Source organism: Hyperoodon ampullatus (assembly GCF_949752795.1).
Source record: "Hyperoodon ampullatus genome assembly, chromosome: 5".
NCBI lineage: Eukaryota > Metazoa > Chordata > Mammalia > Artiodactyla > Ziphiidae > Hyperoodon > Hyperoodon ampullatus.
In genome coordinates this window covers 15,564,523-15,592,144 of record NC_136918.1, presented here as the reverse complement: position 1 = coordinate 15,592,144, position 27,622 = coordinate 15,564,523, and the positions used below count along the sequence as shown (strand labels likewise).

Sequence of the window (27,622 nt, the reverse complement as noted above, 5' to 3'; positions counted from 1 at the left end):
TGACAAAATTATTACCCAAATCAACTTTTTAAAAACATTGTTTTTTGTTTGAGCAAAGGAACATTTGTAGAAAAGATGAAAAGAGGGTGTTATTCATTCAATCTTTTGCCCCTACCTCCCCAAAAGCACACAATCTTTATTACCTCTGAATTCTGATTTTAATTTAATATACATAAGGAAACCCTAGCAAATGATGGCAGGCCCAGAAGATTAGTTACAAGTAATTCAAACATGTTAGCACAAAAGAAAACAAAAATTATTTATGATCTATCAGTCATTCTTTTTTCCCACAGATCTTAAAAATAAAAATTGGTCTTAGCTTCTCATTTTCAATGTGCTTTCTTCCTTTGACTTCTGTAAAACTTCCAATGATATTAACACCTCTATATACAAAGAAGCAGTGTGGCAGTACATGTGACCTTATACATTTTTCACTCTTAAAGAAAAAATTATGAAATATTTGCTTTGAACCTGCTCTTTGATTCTAAGAGGAAGCTAATTTGAAAGATTCATAAATATTACTGAAGTGGCCAAACTATTTTTTATTTGAAACTAACATAAAATTCTAAGGTGAGCTGACCTGGTTGGAAAGGAGAAGGAATAACTCTGGCCTCCCTAAGCTTTGTCAGTTAGGAAGCACATAGGAATTGGCAACCCCAAGAAGAGAAGAATAAGTTAAATGTATCTTCTCACACACCATTAAGTTAGAGCAGCTCATCATGGAGGTTTAGACTGGTCCATCTCCCTAGAAGGTAGAAAAAGTTAATTAATTACAACATCATTTTTTTTTCTTTGCTTTCTCCTCCCCTCCCTTTCCCTACCCCATCACCCCTCTTATTCCTGATTACTCCTACCCCTTATTGGTTACCTACTGAATGTTTTCTGTACTTTTCTGACTTTGTTTCAGAGTTTTAATGTTACTTAACTTGTGCTTAGGCTATAGGTGTGGAAGCTTCATTTTATTTTCCATCATTTTATTATTAAAATTAATTTTGATAAGTGACACATGGGGCTCAAGTGATGTATCTGAAGCCACAGTTAATAAGCAGAGGAGCCAGGACTTCATAAGTAGAGACCCTGGGGAGGTGGAACCCAGAGACTGTGTTCTTTTCCTTGAAGATATGCTGTCACACGGATTTCCATCCTCTTAAGGAAATAACAGTCAGTACGATGTACTGAGCCTTCTGTTATTAACGTGGATGCTTTTTTTTTTTTTTTTTTTTTTTTTTTTTTGCTGAACTGCTTGGCATGTGGGATCTTAGTTCCCTGACCAGGGATCAAACCCGTGCCCCCTGCAGTGGAAGCACGGAGTCTTAACCACTGGACCACCAGGGAAGTCCCCAACTCTCAAGTTCTATTTAATTTTTTTCCTCATACTTCAATCTGTGCTCTAAAATAACTTTATGTGTATGAATAATTGACTGATCTGGCTTGTTCAGTAGTTGAAATAATCACCTTGTCCTACTGTCCATAGGTTTATTTTTATTTTTCATATTGTTGATAATTTACAGTCTTATTTGGAGAGCAAATCTCAAAATGATTTCGTTTTATTTTTTGCACTTAAGAATGATTATTCTCTTCTATATCTTTTCCAAGGGAAAGAAAATACCCTTCCATATATTACTCGACAACTTTAACCCACTTCTAGATCTATTTAGGAAATAAAACATTTGGGGACAGACCGTGATGCGTATTCCTGACAATATGTGCCTATAACAGATGTCCACTTCCTGTGGGGATCTTCATGTAAACATCATCATAAACTTCTATATGTATATGGAGTAGGGTAAGACTGAAAACTTTGGTCAGCTTCAGCCTGGGTACGTTAGCATCACCGAGAGCAGAACTTCCCTCCGCTGCTAGAGGGGCTGCCTGGACTTTCCAGCCTGGCTCTGGTTTCCTGCTGTCACCGTCACCCTTTCCACCCCCTCATCCCGTTAGCGCTGGTGGCCTGACATGGCCTCCTGCGTGCCGAGAAGGAAGGACAAAGACCCCAACTCACCCGACAGCAGCCACAGCACTGGCAGTCTCCACACAGGGTCCCCAGGAGGCCGTTGATCACCTGGATGGCACAGATAAGTATCTGAACCGCTCCTATGATCAGCAGGATGGAGAAGAGGGTCAGATGCCAGGGAATCACGTTGTCAGGCTTTTGGCACTGGCTCCATAAGTCACTGTCCCTGAGGTAATCTCTGTCGGGGACATGGGGGAGAAAGGAGATGTTGGTAAAAAGTGTGCAATACCCTAGGCTAGAAAGTCACCATAACGGTTTTTCTTTTGCAATACTATCTATCCAAGATATAAGCTCCATGAGAAAAAAATCCCATAATAACAACACTTTTAAAAACAATACCTAACAAGTTTATTGAGTATAGACTATAGTGCCAGACCCTGTTCTGAACATTGAACACATATTCACTCCTTTATTTCTCATAGAAACTTTATGGTTCTTTTCTTCCATTTCACAAATGAGAACATTGAGGCACAGAGTGGTTAAGTGACTTACACCAGCTCACACAGCTACTGAGTGACAGAGTGATTTTTATGAGCTGACCAGGAGGATGGGTAAGTTTAATATCTATTAAGGGGCAAGGAAAATGAAGACACTCCAGGAGCAGATCTCACAAATGTTCACGGCCTTTATCCTACTATTGTCCTTAAGGACCTTTTGGACTTCTGATAAATTATCTGTCACGTCTAGTGGCCGTGTGAAGCCATGTAAAGTACAGTTGTGTCATATAGTTAAAGGGAAGAGCTTGATTCTTTTAAGGGCTACTTCTAGCCAAATTGTGAACTGACTCAGCTATATTTTTGTGAAGATGTAGGGATTCCACCTGCAAAAAGAGTTAATTAACTAAAAGGAAGAAATAATCTGCTGCCTTAATACACATTTTATAAAAACTTTGAAATAGGAGAAACTGCAATATATTTATAAAATATATACATTAGGAGTCCACTGCAATATCAAGGGCATTGTGCCTTAGAGGAGAAATGTGAAGTGCGGAATCTTTAAGACAACAATGAGGGTAAAGCGGGTAAAATCTCTTCATATTTATATTCCTTCTCACATTCTTAAAGCCGCAAATTGGTCTCTCCCTCTTCCTTTACTGTCCTCTCTCCTTTCAAGGCCTCAATAGGAAACTCTCCAACTGACTACTAAAGTAATATCCACCTCATTGTTTTTAGATCATTTTGACGATCTGTGTCTGATGATTTCCAATGCATCAGCACACATTTATTTGAGATACATTCTGTATTAAGATTCTGAAAAATCTTTGAAATGATGGAAGATGCCCCAGAGTTTAGTAGAGCAGAAGGGATAAAGGAAATAATGAGACTTTCGCTCTTGATTTAAAAATAAAACATTGTTTATCACATTGATTCACCTTCCCATGAGAATACAGGTTCTAGCAGCTCACTGGCTGTGTGACTTGTGTATCCCTCTGTAAAATGGGAATAACAATATCAAATCATAGGGTTAAATAAGGATTAAATTAAAGTGAGGATTAAATGAGTTAACACGAGTAAAGCACTTAGAACAGTGCCTAGCATATAGTAAGTTTTCAATAAACCCTAATATTGTTATTATTTTACTTAAGCCGAGCAGTCTGGTCTAAAGGAAAAAGGCTGGTATTTTGGATTCAGATGGACCTGGGTTTGAATCCAAACATTCCTCTCACTGGCTGTGTATTCCTCACACAAGTCACCTACCACCCCCCACTCCCTGGCCTTCACATCAGTTTCTTCATCTATAAAATGGGCTGAGAACAACCTCACAATTGTGAAATTTCACTGAGATAATATACCTATGTATTGCTGTATAAGACTTCTTTTCATTATGTTACTATTATTTTTAAAATTTATTTTTGGCTGCGTTGGGTCTTCATTGCTGTGCGTGGTCTTTCTCTAGTTGCGGTGAGCGGGGGCTACTCTTCGTTGCGGTGCGCGGGCTTCTCACTGCGGTGGCTTCTCTTGTTGCGGAGCACAGGATCTAGGCGCGCGGGCTTCAGTAGTTGTGGCACATGGGCTCAGTAGTTGTGGTGCACGGGCTTAGTTGCTCTGCGGCATATGGGGTCTTCCCGGACCAGGGCTCCAACCCGTGTCCAGGAAGATTGGCAGGCGGATTCTTAACCACTGCACCACCAGGGAAGCCCCCATTATGTTATTTTTAAAACACTAATTTTTCCATTCTGTTTTTTTTCCATGTAGTCCTTCCTATCTTTACAATTTTTCAACTTGATGATTATAAGAGGTTATAAAAAGACAATATTTTCCAGGCACATTTTATAAAGAAAAGATCCTAAGGTGAAGTAATTGGCAGTCCCCAGTTTGGATCCTCGGCTGGAGAGTTTGTCCAGTGGTGGGACAACACCACCCCCTGGTGGTAATATTGTTGAACCGCTCACGGGGGAATTTGAAAGCAAGGATTGAGTTTGGGTGGAGAAATCCTCTCAGTTTCACTCCAGCTGCTGCCTCACCCCTTACAAACCCTCACGGATAGCTGTTCCACAGGCCCTTCTTCTTTTCCCCCGAACTCTCAGGTTCTGAGAGTCTCAGATCCCGGGAAATGATTGCTGCGTCCAACCCTCCAACCCCAGGTGAGAGAGGGCCCTAATTTTCCATGGATCTGGAGGCTAAATCATGCTTCCACATTCTGTGACATGAGGCGAGCTGAGGCAGTTTAAACCCACTGAATCTCAGCATTGTGAAAGGCGGCCCCACCTGAGATGCAGGAATTCCATCAGCCTCAGAGTAGAACCCCATGGATTTCATACAACTCACTTCTTGCCAGCAGCAAAGGCAGCTGAAGGACGGAGCAGGGGAACCCGAGGGCTTTGCCCGGGTAACTCGGGCGCCACCTCCTCCTCTGAGACAGACCCCTTGGTGCTCCTGCCCTCAGCTGGCTGTGGTACCCCTTCTGTGCTTCCCAGCCCTCTGGTTCCTTCTGGTACACAGTGCCCAGGACCCTGAGCCGTCCTCATCTGTCCATTTGTCTGTCTTCTCTTTGTGACTAGACATCCACAAGGGTGGAGAGCATGTCCCCATCTCTGTCCCCAGTTTCAGCACAGGGAGTGTTCAGTAAATGAGCAGCTTTCACGTACGGGGTCCTGCCCGTGTTCTGGGTGCTGGGCTAGCTGCGTTCCATCATCCCTCCCAACCTACGAGGAGGTGCTACTTTTCTTGAACAATGCCCCAGGAAATATTCACTGAATGAATGAACATATACACAGATTAAGAAGTTGAGGGGGGAGGGGCAACATGGGGGAGGGGATTAAGAGGTACAAACAATTAGGTATAAAATAAGCTACGGGATATATTGGACAACACGGAGAATATAGCCAATATTTTATAATAACTATAAATGGAGTATAACCGTTAAAAATTGTGAATCACTACATTGTGCACCTGTAACTTATGTAATATTGTACATCAACTCTACTTCAATTATAAGAAATGTACTGCTAAAAAAAAGACATTAAGTATTTAGAAAGTGTTAAAAAAAAAAAGCTGAGGCTAGAGAATGTAAGTGCCTGGATTTGATCTTCCTTCTCTCTGACTCCAAAGCTGGTGCTCTTAATCATTACACACATTCCCTGTATTTGAGTAATTTTATCCCTTTAGAATAATTAAAATATGATGAATTTATGAAATTTGATTTACACAATACATCTCTAATAGTGTGTATAGTTATCTCTAATAGTATGTCAATCAAAGTTTTCCTTTACCATAATAAAGAAATTATTCTCTTTGAACCTTCATGCGACTAGTTGAAACTATTGAAATTAATCACAAAATTATCATAAAAGCATAACATTTTAGGAAGTTCTAATGCATCATAATAAATTCCATTCACAGCAATGCTATATTCATAAAAATGAATCATAACGTTGAATGTTTCGCGAGTGCTGCGTGGCAGTAATGGTACATTACGTCCATCACGTTATTTCATTCTTGCCTGAACCTGTGAGGTAGATCTTGCTGCCACCCCATTTCACAGAGAAAGAGCTGAAAGGTGAATGCATCACCCAAGATCACACCACTGGTATGTGGCAGAGGTGGAACTGGACCCTAAGTCAAGTCGGGCCAAGGGCAAAGCCGGATCTTAACATCTCTGGGGGTTTCCTGCTACATGAAAGCTGGGAACAGGTTGGTGCAATGCCATCTCACCCCATCCCTGTGGCTTTCAGCTCCAGGGAGTGTGTTCGCAGCAGTGTATGGGGTTTCTTGCTAATAAGTAATCACTGAAGAGCAGCTGCAAATGTCTTAACTGAAAGTCCAGGCAGAACACCGAATGGTGTCGGTTCTGTGCTTAATGAGAGAGTCCTCTCCTCACCCCTGAATTCCTTCCCCAGGGAGCAGGGAGGGTTGCAGCCTGACCGGGCCGTGCTGTGCTTGGCTGTGTTGCTTGTCTCTCTCCCACTGCTGATTGTCTTTGGCCTTGCCTCCTGCATTCCCTCCCGCAGCTGTCCCCATGCCCTCGCAAGCTGCTTCCCTTTTAGCAGCTCAGGGTCAAGGTAGAGGTAGCCAATTGTCTCAGAAAGGAAGACCTTGTTTGGGAGGAGGTCCTACTTCAAAGGAAGCCAAGAGGGTGTATCTCCAAATGTCCCAGATTTCTTCTCCCTTCTAGGATGCCTCTTTAGTATGGTTCCCATGACAGAAAAAGTTAACTGTCTTTGTTCCTTTGAAATGACCGCCAACAAACATTTTTAAGGAAAATAGAACTAAATTCTACGGACTTGAAGAGTCCTGATTTTTGTGTCCCAAGCTGGAAACCTCAGAATCCACCTTGATAACCTTCCCTCTTTCTCCTCATACCTAATCCTGATGATTCCATCTCAGACAGTCTCTGACATTTCTCTCCTTTTGAGCCCCAATTCCGCTGCCTTGGAGATGGTCAGGATTTTATCTGGTTGTTACTCTAATCTCCTACCTTGCTCCCTCCTTCAGTTACTGAGACCTTCCATTCATCCTCCACGTCGCTACCATCATGATCATACTAAAACTCCCAAGTGGTCGTGACTTATCCTGCTCGAAGTCCTCTGCTGTTCCCCGATGTCTTGAAGGTCTACCTGCCTCTCAATCACCCGCATCCTGTGGGTCCCTTTTCACCAGCCCCAACATTCACCCTGAGCTTCTGGTCACTCATAGAGCTGACATTCTCTGAGCACGTGGGCCCTTTTCGAAGTTGCCTCAGGACTTTCTCTTCTCTCTGCCTGAAATGTGCTTCCCATCCTCTCTGGAAGGCACACTTCTGTGCATCTTCCAAAACCAGCCCATGTCACCTCCTCCCAGAAGTTTCCCTTGCACGCCTCCATTTCCCCCTTTCGGCAATGAGGGTCTGTTCCCTGTCGTCACCCTAACTTACCACGTACTCACTGGGGCAGGGACCAGGTCTGTCCTTCTGTGCTCCATGTATAGGACAGGCTTCAGCACAAAGTAAGTTCCTGTCAAGTGCTTTTGTTTTTTTTAATTCTCCTACTAATCATTAGCTGTGAAGCCCTGGGCAAATTAACTTTTTGAACTGTATTTTTCTACTGTAGGGATAAGAGATCTTCTGAGATTTATTAGGAATATTAGGTGAGATAATGCATGCAAAAACACTCAGCCATTAATCATTAGAAGGAGGAGGAGGAGAAAAACGAGGAGGAGGTGGTGGAGGAGAAGGGAAAGGAGGAAGAGGAGGAGAAGGGAGAGACACTGCCACTGCCATTTGGTGATAAGGGAAACTGTCCTGAGTCCTCTTCTTTGATCTCATACAAGTGATTATTTCTTTTCACTCACTAAGTAGCTGTGTATGAATGTTACACTTGCAGCTGCAACAACAACTCCTGTGATGCTTACACACTGGGATCCAATAGATAAGAAGAGTCCATGGGATAGTAAAAAAGATTGGAGACAGAGGCCACTGAGCTTTTCAAGAGGGACTCTACAAAAATCAGATAGTGCAAGTCAATATAAACTGTGCTCTAGAAAAAACATTGTGACTTGAAGTCAGAAAACTTGGATTTGAGCTTCCATCATTAAGAACAGTATTCCTTTGGGCAAGTCAGTTCTCCTCTCCGGGCCTCAGCTGAATTACCTCTGAAGGAGTGCTTTTTGTGAGGATCAGATGAAACATTGTGGATGAAGGCATGTTGTTAACTGAAAACACCAAGCAACACAAGGTGCAAGGATTGTTGTAAGAAACTCAAGATGAGCTTCTGCAGTTGGAGGGGAGGTTTGGAGCTGGCAGTAGGAGATAAGATCATAAAGGAAGACAGGACATGGGATGTAGGGAGAATGGCAAGCTGAGGAAAGCCCGCCAGGTGACAGGGGTGCAGTGAGACACCCTGCCTGGACCCATCCTCCTGAAAGCCCTTCCTGTAACAATCGTGGCCTATTTCACACCAAGAGTGGACTTGCATTTTATGTGGGATTAAATTCTAGAGTCAGGGCATGATGGGAAAGAGCACGAATAGTCAAAATCATTCTTATCTTATGAATCACCTGGAAAGTATAATATATATGATTTTGTAATAAACCCCTATGCAGCCATTTTTGATCATACTGTGGTTTGAAGCCACTCTGCAGATGTCCAGGTATGCAAACCTTTCCCCTTCAGATAAATATCAAAGCCCTACAGTGAACAGAGGATGGGCGGAGAATTCTGAAATGTTCCTGCTTTCCTGCACAGTTTATTCTGTGTTTGTTATTAAAGCGCTCTAATCTGATACCTGTTAATGGATGGGTTAGTTGCTGTTGTGAGGAGTAGATAAAACAACACATATGAAAGCGTCTATCACATAGTAACGTGTGATACATGGGTCTGATGTGAATGCAAACTTGCTTCAGCAGGAGGATAGATGCAGAGGGCTTTGAAAAGTGGTTTCCTCAACCTAAATGTCCATCAACAGATGAATATAAAGATGTGGTACATATATACGATGGAATATTAGCCATAAAAAAGGATGAAATGATGCCATTTTCAGCAACATGGATGGATCTAGAGATGATCATACTAAGTGAACTAAGTCAGAAAGAGAAAGACTAATATCATATATCACTTATATGTGGAATCAAAAATATGACACAAATGACCATATCTATGAAACAGAAACAGATTCACAGATATAAAGAACAACTTGTGGTTGCCAAGGGGGGGTGGGCCAGGGGAGGGATGGATTGGGTGTTTGGGGTTAGCAGATGAAACTATTATATAGAGAAGGGGTAAATAACAAGGTCCTACTGTATAGCACAGGGAGCTATATTCAATATCCTGTAATAAACCATAATGGAAAAGAAAATGAAAAAGAATGTATATGTATGTATAACTGAATTGCTTTGCTGTATACCAGAAGTTAATACAACATTGTAAATCAATGATACTTCAACTAACAAAAAAAAAAAATTAAAAAAAAAAAAAGAAAAGTGGTTTCCTCTCCTCCCCCAAGGTGGCAATTCCCATGGTGGCCCACAGAAGAGCTGTCACTGTCCTGACCTGGGGCATTGGTCCCAGCCCACCCTAAGCAGGTGTGAGTGTGCCAGGGGAGGGTGTGAGGTCCTCATGTCAGAACAATATAAGACCATTGTCCTGCCTTGGGGTGTTACTTGGCATGCCTTGTGTTTCTCTCTCCTTTGTTTTGGACATAGATTTATTCAAATTGATTTTAAGTCCATCAAGGGGAGTAGCGTTCACATTACAGAATAAATAGAAAACAGGTTTAACACTGCACTGACGCTGTGGATAGAAATACTAGCAGAAGGGTCGTTGAAAGGAGACATAATATGTAGCTTCACAGTCACACCCCTGGGTGGGGGAGAGGGAGCCATTGGGGGAGGGACCTCAGGAGGTGGCTCAACCTTATGCTGTCTGAATGCTGTGCTCAAGCAAGCCAAGTCCACAGCAGTCCTCTGTAAGAGGAGGGGGCTTTCCACAGTAAAATAAACACCGATGGCAATCACTGCATGTGATATGAGGACATTAGAGGGCTTGTACTCCTGTTTCTCTACAGAGAAGGGTAGGGATGATATTTTAGGCAAAACACTTGTGGACAAACTGAGACCTGTTGTCATACAGAACCAGCCTCCTCCATCTCCTCCATTTGAAGCCTGCTGTCGAGGTTCTGTAGCCTCTCACTATACATTAATAAATAGGGGTCTGACTTAAATAATCGGTGTCAGATTTTTTTAGGCATGGCCTCATCCTCTGTGTACAGGAGGACACATCAACTCTAATTCCCGACCACCTAGACATGTCACTCCCTGTGTTATTGTCCATAATGATGAACAAAACAGAGATTGTCCCAGCCCCCTTGGAAGTTAGCGTCTAGTGCAGCCCTATCTAATCATGCTGAGTGTTGTCCCTAATAGCTGTGTGCAGCTACTGAGTGCTTGAAATATGGCTAGTGTGACTGAGGAATTTTAAGCTTTATTTCATTTACGTGAATTTAAGTTTAAGTAGACACGTATGGCAACTGTCTACTGCCTTGAGCAGTGCGGTCTAGGGGCAGCAGGATGTGTAATATAAAAAGACTAATAATACTCGAAGTTAGAAGACGTGAGTTTGCTCCCTGTCTCTGCTGCCCACTAATTGCGAGACTTGGAGCACATCACACTTAGTCAGCCTGTCTCGGTGGGGAGTTACTACCTCTTGACGTTGCTGTGGAGATTAAATTATAAATTTATTTTTTAAAAAGTTCTTTATAAACTACAAAGTACCATGAAAATATGAAGTGTTACTTTAATGAGTTCTATTAACAATAACTCTCATGAAGAACCTACAGTGTTTTCAAGGTCGTTTTCCATAAATCTGCACCTTAAGAGATTGTTTAGTTATCCATCATTTGGGGTATTAGTGAAAGCCTTTGAGCTCTGTTAATGAGTAATCATTCTCGTTTTCTATTATAAGATTTTCCATGGAAGGCACTGTTCTCTGTTTATTAATATTATTAGTTGCCTCATGTTGATGCTAATAAATGTTTGAATGCAAGTGGTGACACCACCAACCTCCTTCCCTCAGGCCAACTGAGGTGCCCTCTTCCATTATTTCTCCTGGTGTCTGTCAAAAGAGCACCTAGAGGTGAGATCTGGTGTAACTTCACCCCACAACTCCAGCTCTGCCTCGAAGGAGCAACTTGCCTGAGCCTTGTAAACTGAAGATGGCGGACCTTGAGCAGTCCCCTGTGGGCCTTTACCTGCTGGTGCCCCCAGTGGTGACATGTGAGCATTGAAGGGTGTACCTTACCCGTCCAGGAAGGGGTATCCCCACGTGCTATTATTGACCATGAGGCATTTTGGACCCTTGTGGATTGAGACAGCTGAGATGATAAATGAGTAGCCGGCACCCAAGACTCCAACCACAGCAAATATTGTGGAGATGAACATCTGAAAGAGAAGGAGAGAGACCGCCAGGTTCTTAAGGTGTCCAGAGATTACACACAGCACGCCTAACTGGCCTGTCATTGAGCATGGTGAATATGAGGAAGTTATGGGGTATGCAGCCAGTTTTTATTGGAAATGGGGCCTGTGGGGTCTCCTAGAATGAATTTTGGTGTCTCATGTCCCTTTCTCCAACCCCATCCCCATCTTTTCACCTATTCATTGATGACTTAAATGCTAGTTATGGTTTGATAGCTTTGAACCAGGATTTTTAACCTTGTTAAGAACAGATTGTCCTTCACAGGCCTAATATGGAAGACCAGTCTATTACAGAATCAAAGAATCTTAGCATGGGAAGTGATCTTCAGTTCTGTGGTCCAATCATCTCACTGAGGCTAAGTCACAGTGGGGCCTCATGGGGCAGGAAGATTCTGCTTATGAGAAAGGGTAGAAGTGTAGAATTTCTCCTCATCAGTCCTAGTTACATTCCTTGAGTTCAAAAAGATTAAGTCTAACCTCTCTTCCATGAGGTAGCAACATTTAAAATATCTGAAGATATTTTATATCTTACACAACAATATTTTCTATATGACATCTCTCCACCCCTTCCACCCTCTGTAAGTTTTCTCTTCTTTGGGTTACACAAGCCCAACGATTCCATTCTTTTAAATATTTTTATATGACAGAGATTAATTAGTGAAAATTAGATTGTACTACATCTTTTTTTAAAATTATAAAATCAAGATAGAATATAGAATATAAAAGACAGAAACAATCCTGGAGCCTATCCAGGCTAACTCCCTCTTAGAGATGAAAAAAAAAAAGGGCCTAGAGAGGCAATGTCCATTCTAAACAGTCATTAGAGAGTAGTGTGGAAACATTAATAATTCTGTAAATAGAGGTGGAAAATGATCACTTCTATTGCTTTGGGACATGAAGGTGTAGTGCAAAGTACAAGAGTTTAAAAGTCAGCAGAACCCAGTGTGATGACTGGCTCTTAGTTTCTCATCTATAAAATGGGCATGATAAAGCCTACCTAAATTAGATGTGATAACCCAAGTTAAATGTCAGATACTTCCTCTTTCCCCTTCCCTGTATTACTATCAATCTTTTTACAGTATATATTTGAGGGTTTGAGGGTGGGGTTAGAGTGTAGAGAGGACCTACCTGTGCCTGGGCAACTGGAATCTGTGTAATCTATTTAGCTGGGGTTCATATTTATATCATATGTCTTATCATATATAAATGTATTTTTAAAATTTATTTATTTATCTATTTATTTTGGGCTACGTTGGGTCCTCGTTGCTGTGTGCGCACTTTCTCTCTAGTTGCAGCCAGCAGGGGCTACTCTTCGTTGAGGTGCACGGGCTTCTCATTGTGGTGGCTTTTCTTTGTTGTCAAGCATGGGCTCTAGGCACATGGACTTCAGTAGTTGTGGCACACAGGCTCAGTAGTTGTGGCACATGGGCTTAGTTGCTCCGTGGCATGTGGGATCTTCCTGGACCAGGGCTCGAACCTGTTTCCCCTGCATTGGCAGGCGGATTCTTAACCACTGCACCACCAGGGAAGTCCCTATAAATGTATTTTTGATGCAACTTTCCAAGACTGAGCTCTGGCTCCATGCACCGTGTCTGACTTCCCAAGTAGAACTGACCATTCCCTTCTTCATATTGAGAGAGAACAAGACCCTGTGGAGTTCCTGGGCATGGAAGCCTTTCCATGTCCCTGTTTCTTGTTTGTAGGGAACAGACTCTAGCCTCCATGACCTTCCCAGAATCCCAAAGAGCAGATTTGAACAGTTGCTAATCAGGGAATGGAGAGGATGCAGAGACAAGGGAGGAACAGCCAAGAAACAATAATTCAGCCTTGGGGCAGGGTCCTGGTTCCATCTCAAGGGATACACATAATAATATCTTTGAGCTCTTTATAGAACTAAAACCCCCAACAAATGGAAGATGTTAGCTTTCTTCATTCCAGAGAAGGTCAGAGTTTGATAACCTTGAGAAGCTCATCAGGAGACCACCTGAGACCAGATTAAAGAAGTTCAGGTCCTGCGCACACCCTGATCCTTATCAGCAAAGCTGCCCTTGAACCATTGCTATAAAACTCCTCACCAGATCCTCCTGGGTTGGGACACAGTTTTTCAGGGCATAAGCCTGCTGTGTCGCCCTTTGCCAGACAAAGCAATAAAGCTATTCTTTTCTACTTCACCCAAAACTCTGTCTCAGAGATTCAATTTGGCACTGGTGTACACAGGCCAAGTTTTCAGCATCCATATCTCCCACCTCCAGCACTCTAGAATGTATCAACTCCCATCATAGCACAGTATATGTAACACATTACTGCATAGCTGTTTATGTCTGTCTTCCCCAACCAGAGGACAAACTCCGTGAAGCCATGGACAGTGGGTTATTTGAAGGTAGTTAGGACATTGCTCCACCCCTACCACCAACAGTTTGGTTTTTTCTTTTTTTTCCTCCCCAGCTTATCAAAGGCACTGGATAACTACTTATTGGATATTTTCAATGACTAAAGTTCATATACTCATTATTTAGATTTTTCCTCTTAATTTTTATGCCTAGGATATCCTAAACCCATTCCTACCATCAAGAACATTGTGAATATAATCTAGGTCAGAAGTAAATAAAAATTGGGGTCAGTTTATCATGTTAGAACAGGCAATCTCTTTTCCAAAGGATGTCTTGTTGAATAATTTTGGAAATTGCTGAATTGTATAAAGTTAAATAGGTTTCATTCCTGTTGTACTTCTAAGAATCTTTGTGATATGCTAATATGTATGAAGCTTCAAGAAGGGGATATACTATGTATACTGGAATGTAAGGAAAATGATTAGCTCTCAAATTATCCCTCCAAAGTGAGGGACTTGCTTTAGAACTGTGTCCTTATTTCATCCATCAGGTAATAGGACATTTCCTCAAATTTGTACAAACAAGTATTGTGTGGGAAAGACATTAGTCAGAAACAACTCAATTACTGTTGGATGACAGAATTATTTAAACATTTCCTTCTTAACACAGATTTGCTAATTATTCTAGGAAAGTTGATCTCACAATTCCTAGTTCCAGATATTATAGTTAACAAGCCTTTTAAAGGGCGTTCTAGGGCTTCTGTGGTGGCGCAGTGGTTGAGAGTCCACCTGCCGATGCAGGGGACACAGGTTTGTGCCCTGGTCCAGGAAGATCCCACATGCTGTGGAGCAGCTGGGCTCGTGAGCCATGCCCGCTTAGCCTGCGCATCTGGAGCCTGTGCTCCGCAACGGGAGAGGCCACAACGGTGAGAGGCCCGCGTACCACACACACAAAAAATAATAAATAAAAAATAAAGGGCATTCTAATATAAGTATGTTTAGTGTTTAAAATTGTGGGGATCATTAATATAAACTTGCAAGAGGGATGTCTGAATACTATCTTCATCTTATCTGAATTGATATTTATGACTGAGTGAAATTTCCGCTGACAGCATCATACATGGATACAAAAATGTCATTAAATGGAAAAAAAAGATGTGCTGTGGGAAACTTTTGATGGCTCCAATGGTGTCTTTAGTGGGAGCAAAGATATTAAGGTCAAAAAACATGAAAACATTTTAAAATAAATGAGAGGAGAGGAGTAATATTTCAAAATCAATATATTAAAATTATTTTATATTTTATACATGTGATTTAAAATATGCATATATCACAGAACGCTTATGTATATATTCACGTTAGTCAAAGAACTTTTTTTGAAACTGCTTTCTGGGAAAATAAGAGGTGGTTTCATACCAAGTTTCACCTTATATTTGGGTATGTATTGTAATTTGCAGGGTTTTCTGATCTCATAGGAGCCTATAGCTTCTTCCCTTGAGCCCTTGCAATGGCACAATTTGGGAGATGCTGCTCCAATTTAACGAGAGCTTATCTAGCTACTTCTCTGTCTCTGAGCTACCTCCATGCTCCAATCAACTTGCTGTTTAGTTAGACACAGCTGGTATTAATCTAGGAATGGTCGGAACGTTCCAGTAGACCAATTGAAAGCTTATGCTCAGGTCAGTTTTTCCTAATGTTTTACCTCTTGTCCTTTCAGAGTGAGGCTCTGAGTGGTCTGGAAACATTTTTGACATGTGGTCCTTGGGATGGATTGGATTGTCTCAATTAAAAAAGAAGATTCTATGAAGGAAGGGTCTCTCATCTTAAAATTGCTTAAAAGTCTTCAAAAGCCAGAATTTCCACTAAATAAATGGTTAAATATTCTTATAATTATGTTTTCACAAAAATGATGATCTCAAAAACCTTCTAGTGCAATCATCTCACTTTCTAGATAATGCAAAGAGATTCATTCTGTGACAGCCTTAGATGTATTATCTCATTTAATCTTCTCAACAAACCTGTGAGGTGGGTGTGATTATCTACACTTTCCAGACAGGAAACTGATACTACTAGAAATTAAGATAATTGCTCTAAGTCAAACAAAGAGTAAAGTGGTGGGACTAGGATCAGTCCAGGGCCACTTGTTTCCAAAGCCCATGCTTTTGTGACTTTCTCAAATCACACATCTAGAAGGTGGCTGAGCTAGATTAAGAACTGAGGTCTCTTGGGCTTCCCTGGTGGCGCAGTGGTTGAGAGTTTGCCTGCCAATGCAGGGGACACGGGTTCGAGCCCTGGTCTGGGAGGATCCCATATGCCGCGGAGCAACTAGGCCTGTGAGCCACAACTACTGAGCCTGTGCGTCTGGAGCCTGTGCTCCTCAACAAGAGAGGCCGCAGCGGTGAGAGGCCCGCGCACTGCGATGAAGAGTGGCCCCTGCTTGCCGCAACTAGAGAAAGCCCTAGCACAGAAACGAAGACCCAACGCAGCAAAAGTAAATAAATAAATAAATAAATAAATAATTAAAAAAAAAAAAAAAGAACTGGGGTCTCAGGGGAAGTGGCAACATAGGGGTAGAGGACAAGAAGTACAAATTATTAGGTATAAAACATGCTACAAGGATATATTGGACAACACGGAGAATATAGCCAAAATTGTATAGTAACTATAAATGGAGTATAACCTTTAAAAATTGTGAATCACTGTATTGTACACCTGTAACATATAATATTGTACAGCAACTATACTTCAAAAAAAACAAAAACAAAAAAAAGAACTGGGTCTCCCTCCCAGTCTAGTATCCTGTACCTACCACCTCTTCAAATACACACACACACAAAACACACTGCCACTAGCACCAGATATTCTGTTATTTGCAAATTTCTCTGTGAATGACATTGGTTCTCTCACAGAAATAAAACGACAGATAAGGAAAAAATATCTTTTTGTTTATTTGACCTTCTGATCTTGAGTTCTAATTATTAGTCAGGAATCATGAAACTATTGATTATTAAGAATGGAAGAGTATCTAAAATTGCTGTAATAGAAAAGACAGGTCACTTTTCCAGGAAGGCAGTTTGGAAGTCTGCGGAAACCAGGGTTCCGGCCTCCTCAGTCACCCAGGCCCCCGCCTCCCTGGCCTCAGCTTCTGGTGGCAAACAGAACAAAAGGGTGGGTGGTTCCAGAAGGTCCCTTCGACTAAAACAACTCCGGATTTCATCATCCACTGGCTGGTAATGAGAGGAGAAATCTGTCTTGTGCTATTCCTGTTGTGTGAGATGAGTGGAGGGTTTTAGATATCATTCCTGGAACATTTCAACAGGCAAATGTTTGCAGACACAAAAAGTGAGTACAAATGCAAACAGTCCTCATTTTAGGCAAGTCTGAGTAAATGAAAAACCAGGTTAATATAAAATAGCAATGAGATAATTTTCCCCTTTATCAGAGTCCCCCTTGTAAGCACCTCTATCCCAACACTGTCCAACTGAAATATAATGCGAGCCATATACATAATTTAAAATTTTCTAGTAACACTTCTTAAAAGGTTTAAAAAAATGAGATTAATTTTGATAATATATTTCCCTTAACTCAGCATATCAAACATATTATCATTTCAACAGGTAATCAATATAAAAACTACTAATGAGATATTTTACATTCTTCTTTTTACCAATTCTTTGAAATCTGGTATGTGTTTTATACTTATGGTACATCTCAATTTTTCTTTTTTTTTGTGTGTGGCCAAGCCTCGCAGCATTCAGGATGTTTGTTCCTTGACCAGAGATAGAACCCGCACCCCCTGCAGTGGAAGCGCAGAATCTTAACCACTGGACCGCTAGGGAAGTCCCAGGTACATCTCAATTTTTAAAAAAAATTATTATCTTTATTTATTTATTTATAACATCTTTATAGCAGTATAATTGCTTCACAATGGTGTGCTAGTTTCTGCTTTACAACATAGTGGATCAGCCACACACACACATATATCCCCACATCTCCTCCCTCTTGCGTCTCCCTCCCACCCTCCCTATCCCACCCCTCTAGGTGGTCACAAAAGCTGATCTCCCTGTGCTATGCGGCTGCTTCCCACTAGCTATCTATTTTACATTTGGTAGTGTATATATGTCCATGCCACTCTCTCACTTTGTCCCAGCTTACCCTTACCCCTCCCCGTGTCCTCAAGTCCATTCTGTAGTAGGTCTGCACCTTTATTCCCGTCCTGCCCCTAGCTACATGTAAAAGAACAAAATTAGTTCATCTCAATTTTGATTGGCCACATTCCATATGCTCAATAGCCACATGTGGATAGTGGCTCCTGTATTGGACAGTACAGTCTAGAACATTTGGAAGATTGATTTTTGGTAGTAAAATTTTAAAAAATGGATGGATATGGTCTGTACTGATTCCCTGATTATGGTTACTCGCAGGAGGGAGGGATGTATAACAGAGGAGGGCAAGACAGTGACCCTCAATTGAAGCAATAAGGTTTTATTTCTTTACAAAACTTTCTGAAGAAAATATGGCATCAGGTTACAATTTCATAAAGCTACAGGTAGTATGTTTTGCTTTTGTATTCACATTTGAAATATCTCACCTTGAAATAAAAAAATAATACTCCGAATAATTTTTCATAACTTTTCCAGAATGGATGACCTACATGAAGCAAGGTACACTTTATGTCCCTTGTTTTAAGTCATTTCGTGTTCAGAAGTCTTTAAAAAATTACTAAATTTACTACTCTGAGATATTATCAATCTTAAAATCAGATGAAGTACATTCCATGTATCATGGGTTTCATGATACACAATGTTTCATGTTAAAAGAGAAGTTATTGAAATCAAGTTGAATATGTCAGGGAGCAGATGCTTCAAGTTGGTGTTTTTTAAACTAAACAGGCAAAAGGCCTGGAATATTTCTGGAAGGAGACACAATAATTGGAAACACTGGTAACTTCTGGGGAAGGGCGTTGCCAGACTTTGGAGTCAGGAATGTGTGGCTTCCGTTGTCGTTTTTGTACTGTGGACATGTTTTCCCTATTCTAGATGAATAAATAGTAAAGGGGGACACTGCTGTGTAGTGTAGTGGTCAAGGGCATGGGATACAGGCAGACAGATCTGGGTTTGAGTCCTGGTTCCTCCCTCATGAATTTGGGAAGGTCATCTTTCTAAGATCTCCATTTCTTCTTCTGTGAAATAAGCCTCGATAATAACTACCTGTCTCCCAGAGATCATAATATGTAAGATAACTAATCAAAAATAGGAAATAGGGAATCAAATGTACACATTGTCTAGCAAATCAGATAACCCCCAGGTGGGGTAGGCTCTTAGATAATGCCTGGTACCTCACTGTGGGGATACCCAGAAATCTCTTTTGCCTATTTCCAAGATTTGGATAATTTCCCATGACATTAACAAGCCCTTGATAAGTGTCATTATTATATTATAATGTTTTAATAATCATAGTCTCACATACTTTAACTTTCCAGAAATACAGAGGGTATAGCTCTGGGGAGAAAAATAAAAGTAAACAGGCTGACTGTCTTATGGTTGCTCAACACACATGTTCAGTTTGTATTTCTAAAGAAATATGTGTAATGTATACACTTCCCTTGAAACGGAAGAAGATGCTCTTGAATTCACCATGTGTCAGCTTTAAAGCCTCCCCCTCTACTGGGCTCTGGAGGCAGACAATGTGGGATGAGATTCCAGCTCTTCCCTGGTCCGTGGTGTGTACTCATGTCAGTTGAAGCAAATGGAGGGGGGGCGGGGGTCTGAGAAGTGGGGAAGGGTGGGTGGTTCGGAGACATGGTATTTTGAGGCTTGGGTAGTGGCAACATGTTGGGGAAACATCTCTGGTGGGCACGAAGGTTCCTCTCAGCACGTTTTCTAAGAGGTACATAGATATTACTTGAAGTGTTTTCTCGCTTAAATGTGAATGTCCTCCTGTATTTCCTGCCTCAGCCTTGGGAAGCCTGCAAGACAGACAGGGGCATGGTGGGTGTGGTGGTCAGAAACTCAGCTTGCAAGAGCTTCAGTTTCCTTATTTATAAAATGAGAAGTTTAATGCCTAACTCATTAGGGGCTATTGTGAGAATTGAGCCTGATAAAGTACGGAAATCACCTGAAATCCTCCCAGAGCGTTCATTTTCTTCATTCATCCAACAAGCATTTATCGAGGACCTATGTGTCCTCAGTTCCCCAGGCACTTGGTACTTCTCTCCCCTGCCCTGCACGCTGAGGCTTGCAACCTCTTCCCGCATTCTTGCAATGTCCTTACGAAAGGTAGCAACTGCCACGGTCCATTTTACAGCAGAGGATTTTGAAGCAGAGAAAACATTTACGGAAGAAATAGGGTTTCATACTTTTAAGATAATCTGTGATTTCAAAAGAAGTGTCTTTCTTAAATCCCCCTCAAACGGGCTGTAATTCCAAGGAATGCAGAGGCGGCTGTCAGCGCCAGGGCTCTTGGCCTCAGGAAGTACTGACAGCAGAAGTGCTTACACAGAAGGCATCCCTAAGGGGCACTGGCGAGCCGAGCTGGTCATGGGGAGAAGTGCTGACTCTACAGTGAATAGAATGATTTATGACCTAACCAAGATCTTCCTTCAGAACAGGTCTGTCAACCATCTGGCCCTGCCTATGGGTTGGGGTGGGGGGGCTTTATCTGCCTGATATACTTTCAGGATGCTGAAATGCCAGCCTACCCCTAAATATCTCCTTTATCAGGCCCATTATTAGAGACACTCTTCTGAGTCAAGGTCAAGGTCTTCTCAAGGCTCTTATTAAAGAACATACTTAACACAAAAGAGTTGATAAAATTAATCAGCTGTCCCATTGGACCCTGAGATGTCAATTTTTTTTTTTTTTTTTAAGGATTAGAGGGCAGGAGACCTTGACCAACCACAGATCAGCAGCTAGGGCATCTCCAGTTTCGGAGAATGAGGTTGAGACCTAACTACAAACCCAGGCCAGGGTTTCCAAAGCCCACCTTGGAAGTCACCCTCCTCTCATAGCTTTTGCCCCAGGGCTCCCTTTTCTCAACTCTCATTTACCCTAATTTATTTAAAAGATTGCAGATCCCTGGGACTGGGTTTCAGTCTTGCTATGCCTCAGAGGAGAGTTTGCCTCTATTTTTTAGTTCCACTATGAAACGATCAATTAAGTGACCTCAAGATTTTTTTTTTTTCCAGCTCATTGTCTTGCTTTATCTCTACAGCCGTCACATCCTGCTTCCACTATTGATTCATATGTCCTGGTTTTACTACCCAAGGGAAGGGAAGAGAATGATGCAACTGACTTCTAGGGAATATTCCAGAAAGATGCAGCAAAGAAGAGAGGAGAGAGAGAGGCCAGGAAACAAATGATGGAGAGCAAAGCTGTGAAGACAGCCGCAGGATTTAGCTCAGCAGCCCTTGGCCTAGTCTGTTCCTGCCTCACAGACCTTTCTACCCAACAGGATTTCTTACACCACGTTCCTCAGAAGCCCAGTGTTCCTTAAACACCTGGAGGGGAAGGCTGTGAGCCTTTGGAAAACTAATTCAAACCTTTAGCATTACAGTACCAATCAAATTATGCTACAGCTTTTTTTCTTTTTGTCTGACAAAATGTTTGTAAATACCTTTCTTCAGAAACTGATGATTGCTCCAGAACCTCAGAACCTTAAGGAAACTTGGCTCTAAAGCAGGGGCATGAACCCAGTGGCCCTTAGGGGTGGGTGAAGAGCTCAGTCACGCCCAGTACAGGCCGTTTCTGTGTCAAAATGGAGGCCCAGGAGTAACAGCTTATTTTTTTGTTTTTTGAAAAAGAAGTAAGATATCTAGATATTTTTTGTGAAATCTCTCTACTTTTAAAAGTTGGCAGCTGACTAACAAACAAATGAACCCCAAACAAGAAATCCTTCTGCTGGCCACCTAGAGTGTGGTGCCCCTGGTACAGGGCAGCTCTGGCTGTGTCTTGGTTTCCAGCTGGCAGAGCTGGTCCTTTGACGGGCACTACCCTTGTGGACAGTCAGCCAGTGGCTGGGAGGGGTCATCCTCAACCCACACCAAGGGCAGATGCCCCCCGTGGGGTGAAGAAACCCAATCAGACAACTTGAATTGGGCAGACCAAATGTTTCAGATTGTATTGACTCAACGGTGCTTGTAAAAATGTGACTTTTCTGCCTTCCTCTTGGACTTCACATAAATCTAATTTAAAAACACTCTTTGCACAATACTTTGAATATTGTTTCGCATCTCACTTTGGTTATGTATAAACCTAAAAACAAAGGAAATAAACAAACAAAAACCCTGGCTTTATACTGGCTAATTTTCAGACTTCTACTCAGCACCAGGGAATGACCTGTTAGATTTCTAAGCAATTCATCCAACTTTCTTAATTGCTAATTTTTTTCAAATTCTTGTTTCCAATTTATTGCCCCCAAATCCATAAGGTATAGTGGGATTACATTTCAAAGAGAAAATGAGTTATATATTTATTCCTTTCCTTTATAATTAAGTATAGTAAAATATCATTATATATAGCACATGTTACATAATTGTAGCAAATGAATTGTGGTTGATTTTTGCATCTCTTTGTAAATGATGATTTTAAATGTTGCTATAATAACCAATGCTTGATGGTGTTAAAAAGGTGAGAACATTCTCTTTGAATGATCCTCGATCTCACATGGAAAAGCATCATTGTATTTGCAGTGCACCAGCCTCAGCGCTTCATATGTAGTCAACAGATATTTTTTAATTGACTGAGCAAATAGTGATGAGAAGGAAATGTTAGAGATGATTCTGTTTCAGGACAAATTGCTACACCTTTCCCTTTAAGAGGTTAAGGTAAGAGTGTGTAATTCATCATTGGGGTTCTCTTAGATGGACAATTGAATCTCAGGAAATTAGAGCAGGAGCTGGCCTTACTCATCATCCAGCCAGTAATTCCAGTTCAGCCTACTTCATTTTTGCCATATCAATGTACCTGAACTCAATAGTTTTCTTTAAGTCAACTCTCTATTTTATTCATTTATATCACCTCTATGAATGAAAAACTGGAATCATTAACACACATAAACAAAATATTATTGAATTTCTAGTTAATGTTTCTTGCATTCCTAGAGCTGGAGACTTGGTAGAAAGGGAGATTACAAAGGATTAGAAATAGTAAAGACATTTCCATCAAAATAAGAGTTTTCTTGATAGACTCGAGAGGACTGGAGGAGAATCAAAATTAACTTTCTATGTTATTGAAAGATAGAGCACATCTGGTACTAGCAGAGCTTGTCTGTACTTGGGACATTATGATCTAGTCCAACTTCCTCATCTTATAGATGAACAGAGGAGGGCAGAGAGCACCCCAGCTGCAGAAATGGAGCCCAACCCCACTCCCAGGCTTCTTCCCACTCCAGCTTGGAATGGTGAAGCCTAGTTTCTCTAGCTTGCCCACTAAAGATGGACGGCTGCAGGAAACAAGAAAGGAAACAGAAGGCCCGAGGCAAAATCCAGGTAGAGGTAGGAAGTGCTGAGCCTCTGAAGCAGTGAAGCTGGCAGTGGTGTGGATGGAGAGTTTAGGGGGCTATCGGGGAGAGGAGGTTACCATCTGTTATCCTGTCCCAGCTCCCCTTTACAGATGAGGCAATGCAGAGCCAGAGAAGGGAAATGACTTGCCCAAGGTCTCAGGGCTTCGAAGTGGCAAAGGGAGAGTCACAGCCCCCATCTCTGCCTTCCGAGCATGCATTCCTTATACAGCATCACTGCAGTTCTCCAACTCTGCTATCCCTGCCTGTTTGTAACATTTTAAATGGTACTCATACCCTATAAGTAGGAGGGCTATGGTTTTAAATTTTTATGATTATTGTTATTTTGCACCAGCAAGAATCCCACCTTCATCCCTGTACCAGCTGCCCCCAGAGTCCTGCCTGGGGCCGGTAACTCAACCCCACGATGCCCAGCGTGAGGAGGCAGTGCGCCGCGGAGCAGTTCGGGTGGCTGCCCCTCCCCCTCCCCTCCCCCTCCCCCGCCAACTCACCGCAAAGCGCTTCCCACAGCTCTCGTTGCCACAGCACCTGCAGCAGTCCTTGTTCTTCAGGCCCAAGAACACCAGCGCAGGGAAGATCATCTACCGGCAAAAGAAGCACCTCAGAGTGGGTCTGGTCTGGCATGTGAAGCGGGGGGCCCGAGCCTGCCTGCCTGTGTGAGGAACTACATCCGCAACGTGGGACTCGGTGACCAAAGAGGGTGGAAGAGCTAACGGAGCCTGGCTGGTGGGTAGACGAGTATGATGGAGGCTTTAGGTTCTATCTGGCCTGACTGCAGCTCCAAGGCAAGATGTCAAGACATGACACCCTGAGTTTCCATTTACATGGTGGGTTAGGATAGGGATAAGAAACTTGTCCTCAGCTGGCATGAAACATGAATCTCTCTCTCTCTCTCTAAACCAGAGGTCCCCAACTGCTATTGGAAACAAGGGGTAAAGAAATCATTAGCACAAGAGTGGAAGAGGAACCCACAAACACCTCCTTCTCTTGGTGGGTTTTAGTCAATCGATTAACTAGAAAATGTGCGCTCCTTCCCCAACCTCTTCAACCCGGCACCGCAGCATTATCTTGTTAAAGATATTCTACGGCTCTCAGTTTGGTTCAGGGAAGTCAACTGACCCATGGGAGCCGCCAGCCTAAGCTTGGGGATTTCATTACTTAGTCCATTTCGTGCACATGCCTCTGGCAAGTCCCAACGGGGAGGAAAAGATGAAAGTGCTGACATTTCATCATGGGATGCTTGGGCTTTCGTTAGCAACTAAATCTCTTCCTGTTCAGTAAGTACCCAATTTTAAAAGGATGGAGCGAAAATCTCCTCTGGGGAGATGTTAAGGCTTCCTTACTCACCAAGACCCCGCTTCCTAATATTCCTCCAAAATACCAGACCTCGTCAGAAAGGTGGTCATTGTTGTCTATCACTTTTCCTCCAGGGAAAAATAGCAGGAGGTGAGCCAGGAAGGCAGACACAGCGAGGGGAATGAGGGTGCTGCCCAGGCACTTGGCACACCTCTCAGTGCACATGCCGGGGATGTAGGATGCAGGCCTCGATATAAGCCCCCTCGATGCCTCCTTCACAGGCTCTCTTCTGAGTTATCCGCTGCAGAGGCGTAATAATTGTCCCCAGATCAATCCGAACTTTGGAGCTGAGAAGCAAGATCAGCCTGTGAACTGTGTCCTTGGAGTCGCTTCAGCTTCTCAAATATGGCAGAACCTCGATGGCGTTGGACATTTATACATTCTCCCTGACCCGAAGTCTTTGTTTTTTCTGCACCCTCATAAATAAGATTACGTTCATTGCGATTTTGCCATGGAGACCAATAACCTCTGTTAATAATCCACCAGCACAGACAAGACACTCAACCTTGCTGCAATTGAACTTAGGGCTGGAACAAACAGCATCTGGGACTACTGCACTTTTAAGCTGACAATGGCCCTGCACAAATCAAGAAATATTTCCCCCAGGCTCTTTATAAATCACTGTAAAATTGAGTTACATCCTAGCTGAAATCATGTCTCCTGGGTACTTAATGGTCTACAGTGCGTGTCTTTGTCTTTTCCACTGAAAGCCTAGCATGCAAAAGAGTTATTTGAAAGAGCTTCTGTTTTCCTCAATAGGAAAATAACAATCTGATGGTCTTGTTGGGTATTGCTGAGCTCAGGCCTACAGGAATTTTTTAAAGGACAAAATCAGAATAACTATTTGTTTTATTGCCTGATTACTCTATTTCTATACTCGCTACTCCATTAAGTTCTATCTCTTTCCCAACCTGGCGTGATAGAAATAGCAAAAACTGTTTTCCCAATCACCTTGTTCACCTACAGCTTCCATGCAGGAATAAAAAGCTCCAGCTTTACAAAGGATAAGGGGAAAGGGAGGTCGGTGTTGGGTGGAGAAGAAAGATACTGACGAGTGGATTGGAGGTAGAGCAGTCAGGCAGCGTAAGAGGAGGTAAGACGGGACCTCTACTGGAAATTCTGCCAACTGCCCAGGGCAGGATTCGGTTACTAATTTGCTTTGTGTCACTTTAAGAAAGTCTCTGCCATGCCTAGCCCAAGCCCTATCTTATGCAATGACCCTGCTCAGTACTGGTGCTATGTAACAGCTGAAGGACTATGGGGTGGAAACGGAGCCTGCTAGCTCTTTGTTGAGAGGCTAGAGGTTAGAATAAGACAGTAGGTAGGATTTCATAGTCATACTGTAGCTAAATAAAAAGCAAGTCACATCATTATCATGGTGAGACCTGTCCTTCAATGCAGTTGGCCACCTGTTTCCAGGGAAGCAGTGGGCAGTGTTCTGCCAGGGCTCAGGGACCCTTGACCAGGGAAGCTGTGGACAGGATTCCAGAGAAGTCAGGTAGGATGGACGCTGAGTTTCTGTCTGAAGATTCTGTGAAATGTGCATTGTTTGCTCTATAAAGATACTTTCTGAGGTCTCAGGGTTGGGGCCAGAAGAAAAACAGCAAATGTTTATTGAGCATGCATAATGTACTAAGCACAAACCACGAAGATATCATGTCCCTTCTACAGGGGAAGGCACTAGGGCTCAGAGAGGTTAAGTACATTTTGCAAGTTCATCCCAGCATAATAAGGCGAGGAGTTAAGATTTTAAAACAAGATTCTTTGTCACCAAAACCCAGGCTATTGTCTCCCTAATAGATTTTCTCTTTTAGAAATTAACAAAATATTATCTTTTCGATATAAACAATAGAATGACGCCATGTGTGAAGTATATGGGTACAGTGGGACATACTTCCTTCTGAACAACGACAAACAATTGTGATTTTTTTTTTCTTATTACAAAGTAATATGGGATTTTTTTTGGTGGGGTGGGGGTTAGAAAAGTCACATAAACAGATAAGCAGAAGGAAGAAAAGGAAAACCAGCTGTATTCCTACCACCAGCAGGTAAGGACTGTTATCACTTTTCCTTGCAGTTGTTTTCCAACACTCTGAGCACGTGCAACTGAGCTTTCTTTGTAACCCACCAGCTTTGACAGGGAGTTCTGAGAATAGTGCCAGGATGAAGACAAAAGTTCTCAGGATGTGAGTGTTGAGTTCATCTTTGTAGATGCCACCTTGGAGCTAGGCAGTTCTCCTTTGGGGACTGGGCAGTTTTTTCTTTCTTCAGAGACTTTTGCCCCTAGAAGTTACCCAAGGCATTTGAATAACACTGGGCAACACAGCCCTGATGTCCTAGACTTTTCAGACTAGTAACTGGAGTTACCAATCACTAAGTGAACAGGTGAAAGTAAAAGATACTGTGGACCACAGTTCAGTTTTCTTCCACGAATTTTGAGAAGATGTGGTACATGAGTAAGTATGAGGGAGAGGCCTGAGGTCATTTATTTCCTGTGTGGAGAAAGGGAAACACTGACAGTCACCCTTCTGGAATGCCCTGACTTCAGATACTTGGAGGGTGATTAATTCATTTATTGTTCAGCTATTCATTGTGCCTTTAGACCTGCAAGCAGGAAGTGGAACACCTAATCTGGGGGAAGGGGATGGGGAGGGGAGGGAGGCTTGGTGAAATTCACCCTCAGGAAGGGTGGAGTCATTGTTCTCGGCACTCATGAGATTCTGGCAACTGATCTTGTGACACCCATGCTCGATGTTTGCTGTTCCCTCTGTTTAGCAGTGAAGCCCTTGAACCGCAAGGGCTAGAGCCCTCCTTTTCAGAGACAGCTAGGAGGAGGTGGCTGAGACTGAGCTCCACTTTGGATCCTGTCCTGCAGGAAGAAGACCTCAGAAGTGAGAGCAGATGGCAGCTCTGGAAGGGAGAGAAAGTGATCCCTGAAGAAAGAAAAGAAGAAGAACATGAGCCTGGTGGCTCTCCTCCTGGACCACACCCTCTGGGAGTTTGATGGCAGGGGATTAAGCA

The 27,622-nt window shown here is 42.4% G+C and overlaps 1 protein-coding gene across 1 annotated transcript; it reads right to left on the bottom strand.

Moving 5' to 3' along the window:
* Positions 1-727: 727 nt before the first annotated feature.
* TM4SF4 (transmembrane 4 L six family member 4) lies at positions 728-24,766 on the bottom strand (the record flags this gene model as incomplete). Its single annotated transcript, XM_079704287.1, has 5 exons — positions 728-745; positions 2,003-2,192; positions 11,225-11,364; positions 23,737-23,826; positions 24,593-24,766. The coding sequence occupies 5 exons, from the start codon at positions 24,764-24,766 to the stop codon at positions 728-730; spliced, it is 612 nt and encodes a 203-aa protein (XP_079560413.1).
* Between the last annotated feature and the right edge of the window lie 2,856 nt (positions 24,767-27,622).